The sequence below is a fragment of the Helicoverpa zea genome, chromosome 11 (assembly GCF_022581195.2).
Source record: "Helicoverpa zea isolate HzStark_Cry1AcR chromosome 11, ilHelZeax1.1, whole genome shotgun sequence".
Taxonomy (NCBI): Eukaryota; Metazoa; Arthropoda; class Insecta; order Lepidoptera; family Noctuidae; genus Helicoverpa; species Helicoverpa zea.
Genome location: NC_061462.1, coordinates 6,197,305 through 6,212,634, shown reverse-complemented (window position 1 = coordinate 6,212,634; position 15,330 = coordinate 6,197,305). Strand labels below are relative to the sequence as shown.

At 34.3% G+C, this 15,330-nt stretch overlaps 2 protein-coding genes and 1 long non-coding RNA gene across 8 annotated transcripts; 1 reads left to right on the top strand and 2 right to left on the bottom strand.

The window, feature by feature from the left end:
• Nucleotides 1-2,327: 2,327 nt before the first annotated feature.
• On the bottom strand, nucleotides 2,328-7,289 carry LOC124634494. Of its 3 annotated transcripts, none has more exons than XM_047170091.1 (6): nucleotides 7,272-7,289; nucleotides 6,118-6,333; nucleotides 5,614-5,739; nucleotides 5,240-5,448; nucleotides 4,836-4,985; nucleotides 2,328-2,698 (listed from the first exon to the last, which is right to left on the bottom strand). In XM_047170091.1, exons 2-6 carry the CDS (start codon nucleotides 6,236-6,238, stop codon nucleotides 2,606-2,608), a joined length of 699 nt encoding a protein of 232 aa, XP_047026047.1. In that variant the 5' UTR covers nucleotides 6,239-6,333; nucleotides 7,272-7,289; the 3' UTR covers nucleotides 2,328-2,605. The 3 variants fall into 3 exon arrangements, with proteins under 3 accessions (XP_047026047.1, XP_047026046.1, XP_047026048.1); XM_047170090.1 differs by lacking the exon at nucleotides 7,272-7,289 and adding an exon at nucleotides 6,823-7,199; XM_047170092.1 differs by lacking the exons at nucleotides 5,614-5,739; nucleotides 7,272-7,289 and adding an exon at nucleotides 6,823-7,191.
• Nucleotides 7,290-8,971: 1,682 nt separating this feature from the next.
• Nucleotides 8,972-10,263, top strand: LOC124634530. The gene is made up of 3 exons (XM_047170139.1): nucleotides 8,972-9,046; nucleotides 9,469-9,613; nucleotides 10,024-10,263. The coding sequence occupies exons 1-3, from the start codon at nucleotides 8,999-9,001 to the stop codon at nucleotides 10,182-10,184; spliced, it is 354 nt and encodes a 117-aa protein (XP_047026095.1). The 5' UTR covers nucleotides 8,972-8,998; the 3' UTR covers nucleotides 10,185-10,263.
• A 180-nt stretch (nucleotides 10,264-10,443) lies between these two features.
• Nucleotides 10,444-13,957, bottom strand: LOC124634722. 4 transcript variants are annotated; one of them, XR_006984898.1, is made up of 4 exons: nucleotides 13,886-13,957; nucleotides 13,170-13,246; nucleotides 12,531-12,919; nucleotides 10,444-11,350 (listed from the first exon to the last, which is right to left on the bottom strand). It is a non-coding gene; the product is annotated as an uncharacterized LOC124634722 (long non-coding RNA). The 4 variants fall into 4 exon arrangements; XR_006984899.1 differs by having other exon boundaries at nucleotides 12,531-12,764; XR_006984900.1 differs by having other exon boundaries at nucleotides 12,531-12,718.
• Between the last annotated feature and the right edge of the window lie 1,373 nt (nucleotides 13,958-15,330).

Below are 15,330 nucleotides of genomic sequence, written 5' to 3'. Positions count from 1 at the left end.
AACAGTTATTAAGATTATGTTCACCGCTACACTTCGGGCAATGTTTAAATGAATTAGACTGCTTATCTGGCGCACTGGTTACAGACACCATGCTTTTATATTTAATGTTAGTAAGAGATGACTTATTAGCACTACTCTGTGACATTTCAATAGTCTCTAACAAATCTGAACGGCTTCGCAAGAAGTCAAAAAATATGTTCAAAGTAACTGACTTGTCCTTAACAAACCTACCTTTAAATTCTTCCCATTCTCGAAAGGTTTTAGAATCCAATTTGGTTGATACCATGTGAATCAACAGCGTGTCCCAATGATCTGTTGGCTCTCCTAACGATTCCAATGAACGCAAATTCTTATTCACAGAATCAATGACACGTTTTAAAGCTACGGAAGATTCTTTTTTAACAGTCTCGAGGTTGAATAATGCTGCAACATGGTTGTTTATTAAAACCCGCTTGTTGTCATAGCGATCGCATAATATCTTCCACGCCGCAGAATAGTTGTTCGCGGAAAACTCAATGGATTGGATCACAACAGCAGCTGATCCCTCGAGACACGCTTTAAGATAATGAAACTTGTTGACGTCATCAATATCATCATTACAATGTATCAAGCTAGAGAACGTGTCATGGAACTCCAACCATTTCTCATAGGAACCACAAAACTTAGGCAGTTGTATGGTAGGTAATTTAACAAGCCTGCGATTACGCGTTTGTGCTGAACTATAATCACTTTCCAAAGGTTCATTCTTAGTTGGTTTCAAGTTACGTGTAAGTAAGTCTTGAGCCTTTGCAAAGATCTTATAATACTTAGATTCAAACTCGTTACGCTCCGGTAGTTGACTATTGACATCATCAGCTAAACACTCTAATTTTGACTGAACCTCGTCAAATTGTGAAAATAAACTTTCCATCTTACCCAAACGTAGTTGCAATTCGCACACCTGTGACGCATCCAATGACTCATCCAACTCGTTGACATAATTGGTAAATGCTGTCAACCGACCCTTGCAACTCGCGCGTTTTCTGACTGACTCCTTGTCGGTCATTTTGGAGACCGGTATTAATTACACTGTAATGTTAAATAAGTTAATACCAATTCGTAATGTCTCACAAACTTAGAAATAAGACTTGCAAATAATAATAAGGGAATACAACAAGTTAAAGTATACAAATAAGAGTACCTACCTAATAGACTGTCTGATACTAACTTACATTAGTGAAAATTTAACAGAAAACCTAAAATATCCCTTAAAGATGTATTACAATAATCACTACGTTCATAACACACCTAGTTTCTGCTTATAGTTTAGCACTGAAGTTAGTTAACTGCAGATAAATTATTTATCTGGTTACAACAGCCTAAATAAATAAATAGGTAGTACTAACCTTAAAAATTTTCACTTAGCTGAAATACCTATTACCTTACCTATATTTAGAGCACTGGGTACCTTTGCCTACAATGAATAAGATTATCAATGTTATCAATGAACACCACTGTATGCATATCCGCGTCCAGTTCCTCCAAATTATATAGGTTTCCACGTAGGCCGTAATTAGTTCTTCTTATTTTATCCAATCGCAAGGACCAATGAATAGGACTGTATATTAAATCAATAAAAAATGCTTCGTGAAAATTTATAAAGAGTTGTATTCCGCAAGACTTATTTTTGACAGCGAAAAATTAAAAAAAGATAAAACAAAATACAGACACAAAGAGGTTCCTACATTACAGGTTTTAGTGTTTTACATTAAAAAAGGTTTAACGTTCTGGGTATCCCGAACACAGATGCTCGATGGCGATCTTTTGATTGGCTTGGCTTCGAAGTTTGATATTAAAGGGACAATACCTAGACCTGAGTATTTCATGTGAATTTCAGCTTGATACGTCCACACGTTCTCGAGATAAAAGGTCTTGACAGACAGACAGACAGACGGACAACAAAGTGATCCTATAAGGGTTCCGTTTTTTCCTTTTGAGGTACGAAACCCTAAAAAAGCAGTGCATATTTAGCAATTTCCCGTCTGCTGTAATTCCAATAGATTATTTACGTATTTTATGTCCTCCTCCTGAAATATGGCACAAATGCAAGTCAACACTTTGTAGATAGGTCTCCTAGTAACTAAGATAGTTCAGTAAATAGAGGTCTTACTTTGAATAAAGGTTTTTGAGTAGAAGAGTCATTTTGAATAGAGAATTCTGAATGCAGTACCTACTTATTTATATTGGTGCGTCTGGATCCAATGATGATCCAGATGCACCAATACTCTCCTACTGACGTCTTGTCGCATATGGAAAACTCGTAAGGATGTGCAAAAAAAATATTAAAATAAACAAATGAAAAGTGGTATTTTTATTGGTTTCGTAAAGATTATTAATTTATGTTTTCAGTTAGGTACATACTTGTACAATTAGAGTTTTGTATGACGTCATTTTCAAATTTATCACAATTGAAGCATTTGATATGATCAGATTTTGAAAATGATAAAGTGGCTTTTTCATAATTAACGATGACCGTATTTGTATATCTTCTCAATACATATTAAGTATTGTTTACATTTTATTAGGTAATATTCTCATAGTGATTGTAAGTTGGTTCTTTGGTGGATTAACCAACAATTCTGCATAGCACCTCGTAAGTCTTGTGAGTATGTTCAGATCCAGCGAATGAAATGTAGCAACATCCGTGACTGGGGTGCACCTGGAAAAGAAACCATGTATGCTTGTAACATCGTGGAATAAATATTCATGTCCAATTTTGTAAAGAAAAATTATGAACCATCACGGAGATTTGATTTTATGAAAATCATATTCTCCTGTTATTCTAAATGCTTGACAAAATTTAGGATTCATCGTGTCCAACCATAAAGTAAATTAACCACTAGAGAGCGCATTCGTCAATTTCTTTTAAGAACACGACTCACCGGCGAGGGCCGGGGGACGCGGCATAATCCGCGGCTACTATTGGTCAGTTCAAGGTCGAGTTGCATGAGTACGCTCAGCAAGGGATTACTCTCTTTCAATTAAAAAATATCGATAAAATGTATTTCATCGTAGTAATAAATACTCAATAAAAATTGTATAAGAATATTTAATAAAATCAGTCTATTACAAAAAAGAACTCCGTACAAGAAAATTATTGATTCTTAAAATGTATTAATTTAGTATAAGTTTTTCGAATTAATGTTTTAGGGTCCTGATTGTTTTTGGTAAAAAACGATAATCGAGCGTCTACATATTTACTAGTTGGGGACCAATTTTCCCCATTGATAGTATATATCCACTTCTCTTTTATTTCTGGAATCTTCAAAAATCTTCTTTCGATTACATTAAAATTAATTTGTGGAGGCACCAGAAACAGCTGCCTCTAACGTCGCTACGGTCAGTTAATTAACTCATTAGCCAAAATAAAACATATTTTTTAACAATTGTAAATGTACTATTATCGATATCCACTTCATCCTTAAAGGTAACAGCCCAAATTTCATCGATAGGAATACAAAGGGCAAGAAAGAAATAGACATATTAGAATTTCTTAATGAAAGAAAGGGACTTTCCCAAAAGACATCAACGAGCGTGAGCGCGGTTCACCAACCACCAATTTAAATAGACCCCTGTGGCATTTCGTAATATAATTAAATCAAAGCCAAATTTTGGTATTGATACCTGCCAATGCCATCTTTTTTTGTAACTAGATGTCCTGGATTGTTTCCCGCACCATTTCATCGCGCATGTAGGCAGTTTTTTTATTTTTTACTAAATAAAATCCTCAATAATTTAGCGTGTTCGCAGGTCATAGACTTGGTCGCTACTAAAGGATCGTACTGATCGTAGCCTTATAGTACGCGCAAAATCACTAACGTTTGGCGAGCGTCGGGGCACTGTATGCGTAGTCAAGTGGTTTTATAGTCTTTGTGTCCAACAGGTGAACTTAAGGCGACGAATTGGTCAACAATAATTCCATAACCGGCACGCGCATCTAAGGCGCCAAAAGGGGTCGGAGCGTCTGAGCGGGGCGAGGATAACAATACGCGCGCTAGCTTATAACTAAAAGTCGTAAGCGACAAAATGATTTCGTAATTTTATTATTTAGAAATGATAATTTGATAAAAATTCCTTCTACAATTTTAAAGAGTATGTATATACTCAACTACTAAAAAAGTTAAGAGGCTTAAATCGGTCCCGTTTGCCCATAATATGTGAATCTCTTTTTAAAAAGAGGTATGTTTGATATATTTTTCTCTGTTATAAAAGTTACCTAATCATGTTTCTACGTCTAACAAAATAAGGTTTATATCATGAACTTTCAGGTAACCAAGTTGTATTTTGATCCGTTTTGTATTTACTGAGAAAAATTGAGATCCTTGGCGCCAAAAATTCCAATTCGTCCTCTTAATACACTTAGTAAAATACTTGTTATGTAAGTAACTTAACCAACTATTAAGTTCGTGAATATATAGACACAATATTCTGCAATGACAAATACTCTCATGTTGATTATATTATTGATTAGATTAGTGTTCATAATGAGTCATACTCAGACATATTGATATGATTGTTATAAGTATAACAAAGGATACGAGGAAAAGGGGAAGCTAGCTAAAGAAAGAATTCGAGCGTTATTGTGAGCCCTGTTGGTGGTTCCCTAGTGGGATGCACAGACAACCATTGTTTGATATTGTTATAAGTTTGCGATATAATAGTAGAGTAAAACTTTCCATACTCTGAAGTAAGCATTGCCAAAGAAGTGGAATAGGTACTAGAAAGAAACGACCCTAATTAACTCGTAGGTTCTACAACAAAACTTTGTAGGAAAAGTTTCAATGAATAAAACTTACTTTGCCAGGTGTCAAAGACTGCATGTGGCGAACACGTCCAATATAAAGTGGTTCACCACTGTGGGTGTTGCCGGCTGCAATGGCCCCCACTGGAACCTGGCCGTTGCTGCTGTGTAGCCAACGGACTGCGTGGGACGGGACACACAGAACCTGAAGATTGACGAACAAGCAAATAAAATAACTGTTTATTTATTGTCCTGTATAGACAGTGAAAGCATGAGACTTATTGAAAAGATCTGAGCTAAATAAATAACAGTAGGGTTGCACTTTGTACATAATATTCATAAAAAATTACGGGTTTTTTTCTCGGACTACCAATGGCATTTATTTTAGTGTTAAGAATAGTTAGAATTAATTTCACGTTTCTATATAAAAAATTTAGGTAATAAACGTAGAACACGTACCTCAAAGTTATGAACAGGAACTTCTCTCCCTCCATAAGGCACATAAGCCGCACGATGTTTGATGGCCAGCTTGCCAGGAAGGAACTCTCCGCTGTGGTGTGCCCTGATCACGCACAGAGGACTGCCATCCCAAGCTTCCCTGCCAGCTACGAAAGCCTTGTGGGACAGAGAACCAACGTCCCCTGTTGTAGCTGGTACCCATTCGATATCTGAAACGAGACATTTCAATTCTGATTAATTGTGAAATTGCTATGTTACAAACTACAGGGAAGCTATGTGTTCTACCATTTTTGTATCTATAAGCTATCGTAAGATCAGGAATAGTCTATTCTGCGACTACAATTTAAAAACCTGCACCATTGACTGGTTCTTACTAGAATTCCTATTGCGCAGACCAGTTTCAAGCAAGGCCAACCCTTTGCCAACTGTCGCCAATCCCTTTTCGGCAGTCGACAATACGTTACTCCACGGATTGCTTGGTTGTTGTTGTATAGTGATTTCTGCAAATAAGGAGTACCACGCTACCTGAATACATTGTTTTGCATAGCTTACTTTAATGAAGACTAAACCAAGAGGCCCTACGTATTGCCCTGTGGAACACCTCTCTATTGACAGTGTCAAATGCTCTTTACAGATATATAGCTGTTTAAATAAGTACAAAAATCGGTTTGCTTTCGATTTGTTGATAAATATGTGTAAGCGTCGTTCTAGTTATTATTGTTCCGTCTTATCATAATAAGTACCCTTACTTTTAATTCCAATACTGTGAGTATGTGTTTGAGATAGTGTTTATGATGCATGTACTATTGAATGACTCATTTTAACCAACCTCATCAATGTTCCCAATAAAAAAGATATTGAAAGGGACCAATCGTTACCTTCGACAATAACAGGTTGTGGCTGCGGCGGCTGCTGGTAGATGTAATTGGTGACGAAGGTTGGTGGCGCGGTGACTTCTGGTGGTGGTGGTGGCGGCGGGGGCTGGTAGACCGGCATCATTACTGGTGCTGGCACATACGCGAATCCTCCGGGAGGGGGAGGTGGTGGGTGCCCTTGGCCAGTGTAGTATGGAGGTGGTGGTCCGTAAGGTGGGTCTGAAATTAGGAGAAACAAAATATCATTATATTATTCGATGTTATCATAAATATAATGTGAAAGTTTTGGATATTTGTTCCTTAACCACGCTTTATTGGTTGAACGAAATAGAGTGAAGTTTGGCACACATATAGATTAGGGCCCAAATTATAAATAGGGTTATTGATTTATATATGTTTATGCCACTGTCTGGGAAGAATTTTACTCAGAAATTGCGGGCGGACACACAACAGTCATTGCACAACATTGCATCATTCAACCATTTCAGTTGCTTCTTAATTTCAGTAAAGCACAAAAGAGGTTTTAAGTTGGTATTTAATTATTTTACGTCTTGGACAATGGAAGCATAGTCAAGTGTTTATCATAATTAACGGGACACTTATCACTTTGATATCAATAATTAAAATAAAAAAATATACTAGATATTTCCTAAAATTTAAATTTAGTTAGGGTTGCAATATAAATCAAAACATTGATTTAGTACTTACTGTGAGACATGTTGATGTTTGTATTTCTTTTTCTTGAAAGTAAATAAATAAACGATAGTTACAGTTTCTTGCACAGGTGTTCGATACTTTACTGGACAATTCTGTTGTTTATCAATTATTTGTACCTATCATCTGATTCACGCCCTTATCATATCGGCTAGGACTTCGACGCTTTTCACGATAAGATAGCAATTTCCTACTTCGAATTGAACGCAGAATGTATTGAAATTGTACCAATTCACCTTTTACTTAATAAATCACCTTCTGCTGATGACATAGAACACAAAAAAAGTGTATTGCTTATCAGTCCAGTCATTGTTGTAGTATAGTTGCCTGATGCGATGAATAAGGGATCTTTTATTACATAGAGAACATGTATGAATCATTGAATATACCTACATTGCCATTTATAATTTGCCCAGTATGTGATATTAGGTGTAGGTACTTACCTATTCATAAGAATGATGACCTTCTCTACGAATATTTTAATTTTATTTTAATCAAGTTTGATTATCAGTCTTTTCAACCAAAATATTTTATTCTTGATAGGCATATAGAAAAATCCAGATGATGCTAGAAATCGGACAAAACACCGTATTTATTTTTAAGGTTTAGTGGTGCCATCTGCTGCATTAAATATGTACTTTTAAGAGTACATAAGCTTAGGGGTGATAGGAACACAGAGTATTTGTGTGAGATAAGACGTACCTAATTTTATTAATTGTATTGCATACGAGAAAGAGAAATAAGTAGATACCTACTATATTTTTTTACACTACCTATTTGATACATTTTTGTTCTTTTCTTTAACACATAGCAATTACAGGTTTACACTCCATTAAAAATATAATAAAGAAGTATTCCTAAAAAGACAAAGTCTTACTACAACAGAGCGTCGAAAATTGCTTTTCATTGTTGTCCACTGAAATACAATCAAATAAATAAATTTTTACCTACAAATAAAAAGTCTGAAAGTATCATGATTTCACTTTATTTTCTAATATTATTTGAGTAATAACGATTTTCGAAAAGTAATTAATATGTTGTATATCTGTCACCCAGTAGGTATAATGACGTTTTAATTTATTTTTAATAGCAGCTACGTTATATCACAGTTTTAAAATACATTTGATGAATTAGATTTTCCACCATTTTCTTCATTAGATTATTAGTGAATAGACAACATTCGTGTTACAAGACGGTACGAAAAATGATTTACGAGTATTTCCGACCGTTTGATTTTATTAGCAATCTTTTTGGTTTGCCTAAAACTACAATAACTGGCAACAAAACACATATTTGGTTAAAACTCTGGGCCATAACCTTAGCTGTTGGGTTAATAAGCAGCTATTCATTTGCAAAAGAAAGGATACTGTATTTGGATCTGAAAAATGACATGAAAATTATACCTGATATCAACGATTTAGTTGCGAATATAATTACTATAATAATCAACTTGTTAAACAGTGATAAAAATTATGTTTGCGTAAGAGAAATGTTTGATGAAATTGTCAAAGACGTAAATATAGATAGGAAGGTTCTAAGATTATTTACGTACGAAATGTACGTGTGGTATTTAATACCGATGATAATATTTATTGTTTTAATAGTTATGGAAATTGTATACAGTTATCCACCTTACATTTTTGTGATAAGAATCCCTACGTTTTTATCAATAATGCATTTAATTATGCACTTGATTTTAATATTAGCACTCGTGAAAGTCATTAACAACCAGTTGTCTAGAACTTTAATGTACAATGATAAAGGCCCTAAAATTGTATGTAGGGAGAACTTGGGAAAAAGATTCACGATGAAATACATATTTTTTAATAGTATCGAGTTTGTTGAAATTGAAAACAACGTACATTTCGATTTAAAGTTTCTTTGCAAACTTTATGATAATTTAAGCATTTGTATTCATCTTTTGGAGAAGTGCTACGGTTTACAGGTAAGTTCGGCCTGAATATTACCTACATAGGCACCTAAGGCGAGTCATATTATACGACGTTTTGATAAGACATAAATATGTGTTTGAATAAAAAAAATATTAATCGTTTATTTTTTTAATGTGATATGCATATCAACGAAATTCAATCAGATTTAGTATGAAACCTCATTAAAAATAGTTAAAGTAATTCAGCTTTAATTACAGATTTTCATATCGATATGGTTAATGTTCACGAGTGGAGTGGTGGGCGTGACAGTCCTCGTCACCAATAAGGTTTGAAAGGCTTTCATAACACACTATGTATATGATTACAGCTAATACTAGGCTAGACATGTGTTGTCTCATGTTCTAAACGCATGATTCTGGTAAAATTGATTTAAATAAAATACTCGTTGGTACCATCGAATTCAGTAAGCGTGATGATTAACGCTCAATCCTCTGTATGAGAGGGGCTTGTGCCTAGCAGTGAGACGGTAAAAAGGCCGATGACGATAAACAACTTTTAGGTCTCATATATTAAAAGGGATAATTATTCTTTTAGTAAAAGTTTTCTGAGGCTCAAGTTCATGTTTATATTTTTTTATCCAGATTGACTTAAGATGATGTAACACACCTCGAAAAACATCCTACATTTCTGCGTCAAATTAATTTAATTTTTATACAAATTGTAAGCAACTCAGGAATTTTGATTTCAGGTGACGCTTCAGTGGCTCGTTATACTTCAAACCATTTTGCCCTTCTTTTGGTGTTTCATCGGATGTTACATCAATGACCAGATATCTAAAGAAGTGAATCAGACTATCACACTTATTATCAAGTGCCTGATAGACTTTAGATGTGGTGAGTTTTACCTAATTTATTATCCAAACTATATAAAAAATGGGAAGGAACTAACAGTAGCCGAACCAATATAAACCTATTATACCTCTATATCTCTAAAATAAGATTTGCATATTAAAATTTGCACCCCGCTCTAGGGCTCTATGGATATTGTACAGAACGCAAGCAGTGTGCACTAACTTATTACTTGTTTTGCCCGGTTATTACAGTCCGTGTGCAATCTACACTCCTATTGTAAACATGATAGTAACTTTGTCTGTAAGTAGGTATTATTACCTACAGAAGCACGTGCTGATATTGTGACAAAAGTTGTTGAGAAAATTCGTGTGCAAAAACATATGACTATCAACAGCCTACAAGCTTATTTCGTGTCTTGTCTGGCTGATATAACTTATTTGTGATTATTTCAGTGCCTTCAAGAAAGCCAGTTTTGGAGACCTTTAAAGAACTAGTCAGCAATGATCGTCTACAGTTCACAGCTTGCAGCCTATTCAAATTGAGCTACTCTATGCTACTTGGAACTATGCTTAATGTTATCACTTATAGCATAATTTTAATACAAATGTTCTAGTTTGTCTCTTTAATTATTCTGAACTTATCATTTAAATGTGACATTGTCATAGTTTTAATTAAAGCTAGCTTGTCTTTGATTACCTGTTTTCAGCCTTTCATTAAATCCTGATTTGGGAATGAGTTGACGTAGTCGGAGTTTTCTAGTCGTGAGAAAAAATTATACCTAATGTCCTGGAAAACTTTGTAGAAAATCTACTTCTTAATATCTGAAAAATAAGCCTATGGTAATATTAATACTACTAATTATTAATTAATACTTTCGATTCGTATTTGTTTTTTAATGACCAGCTGAAATAAGCTGTACAAATAAAGGTAAGTAAGTAGAATTTGAAATGATACAGTTTTTATTGTTTAATAAGTAATACAATTTATTAGAGATTCTACAAATAAAATTAAATAATCAAACATCAAAACATTTCAAAAACAATCATTCTGAACATACTTCAGTATACCTACTTACAAATAAATTGGATAATGATATTGGAACAAACGTGACATTATCAATTCACCAGTATCTATATTGTGATTGATAAATGAACAATCAATATGAACTGATCACAACAATACACTCTCATCTTGAGTTTATCTCTTCAGTATTTCCCAAAAAATCATGCCATGATGTGGTTTTTCCAACATTGATAGATGGGTGACACAGTTGACTAATTTCGGTGCAACAGAGTACCTAAGCCTTTCTAGAAAAGACCAACATATTCTATCAGATGGTCTATGAATTGAACTTGAACATAGTTAATTAATCAGTCGAATCAATTATCGCTGTCCATTGCGCAATTTGGCAGAAACATAATTAACGCTATGGCCAGCACTTCTCCAGAAGTCGTATACCATCATCCCCTGTCGAATGAGGTACTGGTTGATCAGGACAGGGAGCATACAATCCAAGTATCGTAGTTTCACTTTAAGTTACTTCAGCTCCACACAGCATAATTCCTTGTACAGGAATGGCGTGGACCTCCGAAATTACTAACTTAGCATAAAATATTACTATATAAGCTTAGATGTGTAAACTATGAAGCTGGATAACATTGGAGATGTAAGTTTAAGCTCTTGGACGATCCTTGGGGTTATCAGGAGGTCCATAAGGCCTCTCGTATGGGGGAGGGCGGTAGGGTTTTTGTTCTCTCTTGTCTCCTGGGCCGGACATATCTGGAACAATCGAAAAAATATGTTAAAAATATGAGTCAATTGAACCTACGACTACTTTGATTAAACTTAAAACATCATCATCCTCCGAGCCTTTTTCCCAACTATGTTGGGGTCGGCTTTCAGTATCGGACGTAGCTTTGTACCAGTGCTTGAATTGAATTTAAAACAATTAGAGTTATTTTCATTATTGAAAGTGTTTAATGAAATTAACATTTGCAACAGTTCGAAACACAAAGTGGTGTGATGTCCTACATAACAACAGCTGTCTGTTTGCTGTGTGATGTTTCAAGAACATGCTGATTTATCCAAAAGATAAAGATTTCACGTAGAAAGGAAATTATTAGGTACCTACTGTTGCAAGATAGTAGAGGTTCGTCTAGTACTTTGCCAATTTCTCAAGGCTGGTTTTAAAACAAACAATTGAATTATTCAAAAATTGTTCAGAAAAAATATTCAAACTAACTGTTCTGCTATATTTAAAACATTGAATACAGCTTAAATAATTGGATTCTGGAATATCTAATATTATATTAAGACGATGACTGTATAATAATCTATCTCATAACAATTAAGTTAAATAATAGATACCTACTTAAAATAATACTGGTCTAGTGGTCAGAACACCTGCCTCTCAAATACGAATGGATGGATTTGATTCCAGGTCAGAAAAGTAGTAACGTAACCTACTTTGCAAGTTGTATGTAAGCACTTTTAATGTATCTATTGGACACCAGTAAAGGATGGGGCAAACAACTTGAAAAAACCTGGTTTGTTATCACTAAGGTTATATATAGCCAATCCCCTTTCCCTGTTTGAAAAGAGGCCAATGTCCAGTAGAGTAGTACCTAGTAATATGTGAACCGATTTATTAATTGAGTTCGATTGGATAATTTATTGTCAATAACTACAATCAAATTCAAAATATCCGAAGAAAACTGTTAAATTGAATCAAAAGTAAAGGTATTCTTGTGCAGTTTTTCAGAACCTGGGAAATACTACACAAACTCATTTCTTAATGGTTATAATTAACTTTAAAATTAAACGAAATACTTTACAATTATTTATAAATCACATTGTTAAGTAATTGACGTGCAGCTATATTTTGATTTTAAGATTCAATTATAATCACTACGATGAAAACAAATTAAGTGGTATGTAACAATAAAGTTTTAAAGCTTACCTGGTTATAATTTAGGAATTCAGGTATTCACTGAAGGAAACTTCACGTTTAACAGTTATTTGGTTACTGAAGAAATGATGGTGTTTGTACTTTATAAATACAGCAGTAAACTAGATAACGGCTGTCCATATTTTATCTTGAAGGAGTTATCTGTGAGAAAAAGCTGCCTGCACTTGGGATTCCCTGATCTCCAAATGTCTTAGATTGATTACTCATCCTTGGGTTTCTTCTTGTCTTATTTTGATGAATTCAATAGGCATGTCGCAGTTTTTTTGTTGATTTTGGAATATTCAAGATTACCAATTGTTGAATAGTTACTACTTATTATGCAAGTAAATGTATTCATATTTACTTACAAGAGTAGCTAGTGTGACTTGTAATCTTTAATACTTAATATAATACATAGGTAATTTAAATAAAATGTCTAATAGTCTTTCTTTTTTAGAAATGTTGTTTTAGGGAAATGTAATTTGACAGCCACTTCTTGTCCACTGACTGTACCTCTAATGAAAGTCACAGTAAGTATCTACTGTTTGTCTTTTTCTTCTTTCGTGTCTCCATACCTAAAGAAGATCTCTTAGGTATTTCATTTATTTGTGGGATTTCGTTTTATTGTACTAAAATGCAGGAGAATCTCACCTTCCTTCTTCTCAGGTACCTTCAAAACTTTAGTGTTAGCCTTGTGTGTTTCTTAGAAAAAATGTGATTTTCTCTCACTGTAACATTAAATAAAATACAATTTGTATAAAATACCTGTAAAGTTTGGATTCTGACTTCACCTGTAACTAAAATATCTACTGAGATAATTTTTGTCTGTTTGTGTATATTTTACCTAAACCTTCTGCTACATCTAATCTTAAAAGGAAGATCCGTCCAAAAACTAAGTCACAGTAGGTACCTAACTACCTAGGTATTTGTAATAAACTTAACTTCAGAATTCTATTATTGATATTTGGCCAGTACACGATCTCGAACCAGTCTCTGGCTTTAAATTCGTTAAACTTCCTCGGTCCAAAGGCGACATTGCAAGAAGGCACAACCCCACTGTCTTCTCGTGGCTAACCAATATATTTGATAATACGGATTACCATACTTTTCATTTTGACATTGTGTCATTATTTTGCTATTTACCCACATTTACTACCATGACAGCTTTTTATATTTTTCTCCTCCACTTTGCTATATTTGTGACATGCATTTGTATCGGGTATCTGGCATTCTATCATGTTTTTGTCACTACATCTCTCCATCTCATTTTAGGCCGCCCAATGGATCTTCGACCAGGTTTGGACAGATGCGGTGCCAAATTACCTGCGTTACCATACCACTTTTTGTCATCACCCCATTGTACCCACCTTTAGTTCATGCCACTTTCGCCGACTCTAATATCTCTTCAAACAAAGTTTGAAAACATGTTTTATTTCTTTTTGTAATGAAATAATCTCGTTAAAGTTTGTAACTTCAAGGAAAACCTTAAAATTTTATTTTATTTAACAACTAAAGATATTAAAGAGGTGTCTGCTATCCTCACTGTATTGATGAATCAGTACAGTTGCATAATTTTGTACTCTTAAAAAAAAAAGATGAGTAAATCCATTTTTGCCGATAACATAAAAAAGTGTCACTTTGGATTTATACTGTAACATTGTTTATCTTTTAAGGAATTTCCTTGGTCTCACACAACACATGTGAGTCGACAGTAGGTATGGTGTCAGTATGTAGCCTAGTGATAGGAATGAAGTTGGATCAATCTCGGGTGGATGTGATGTTGGATCAATCAATCAATATCGGGAAAGGACAGGTTCTGCACTGCTGGGTCACCGAATATCATGTGATTTCTTGGATGTGGTCATCGTACATCGATTCAGAAAGCTGTAGTGAATAGTCAATTATAATAAGGTTACGTTATACATTTACTACATCATTTTTCTAGAATGCTTCCTTGAGCTCTGAGCATCTAAAACTTATTTCAGTCTAGCAATTATAACAATAAATCAGTTAAAATGTATTCGTGTTAATCGTATTCATCTACGAATGATGAAGAATAGAGAGTTTTTAACCCCCGACGCAAAAACGACGGGGTGTTATTGAGTGAATTATTAATTTCTTGGTAAGTTGGTAAGATTTTGTCTGTACAAAATACAAAAAAGCCTTCTTCACAAATTGGTATTTTATGTAAAAGTAGGTAATGTATAAAAACAATGATAAAATTTAATCACGTGCCGTAATGTAAGTAAGTACTATCAAAGGCCCTGGTAAAAGTTGTATTCAATGGACTATTAAGTTTTCTTTTCCTTGTAAAGTTTCTAAAATTATCGGAATTCAAGTTATAGTGTTCAGTGTTTAAGTAAGCATGTTCACTTACTAGGTGGTTTATGGTAATTAGTATTTTTGAAAAATATGTGATGTGCAGCATGTGTGATGTGCCTAATATTTTGCATGATTTTTCTAACATTACAAGGAGTTAAGGTTTTTGGCTTGGTAGGAAAAAAGAAATCGGATCTACAATAACGAATTAAAAAAAAGTTTTAAAATATTTTAAGTACAATTTGAATACGACGTGGCATGGGCGTAAAATACGGCATCTTGGGGAACTACGTCACGTCAAAAAGACCAATCGGATAACGGAGACAGAAAGGACAGACTTGGGGCGTCAACGCTTTTCTCAATGGTACTGATAATACATAAAGATCCCAATGTCTAAAGCCACGTTCATATGAAAATAGTACTTACTTCATAATACCAGATTAATTGCCATGTATTCGCTCTTGACATAACCAAATTTTCTGGTTACCTTGCA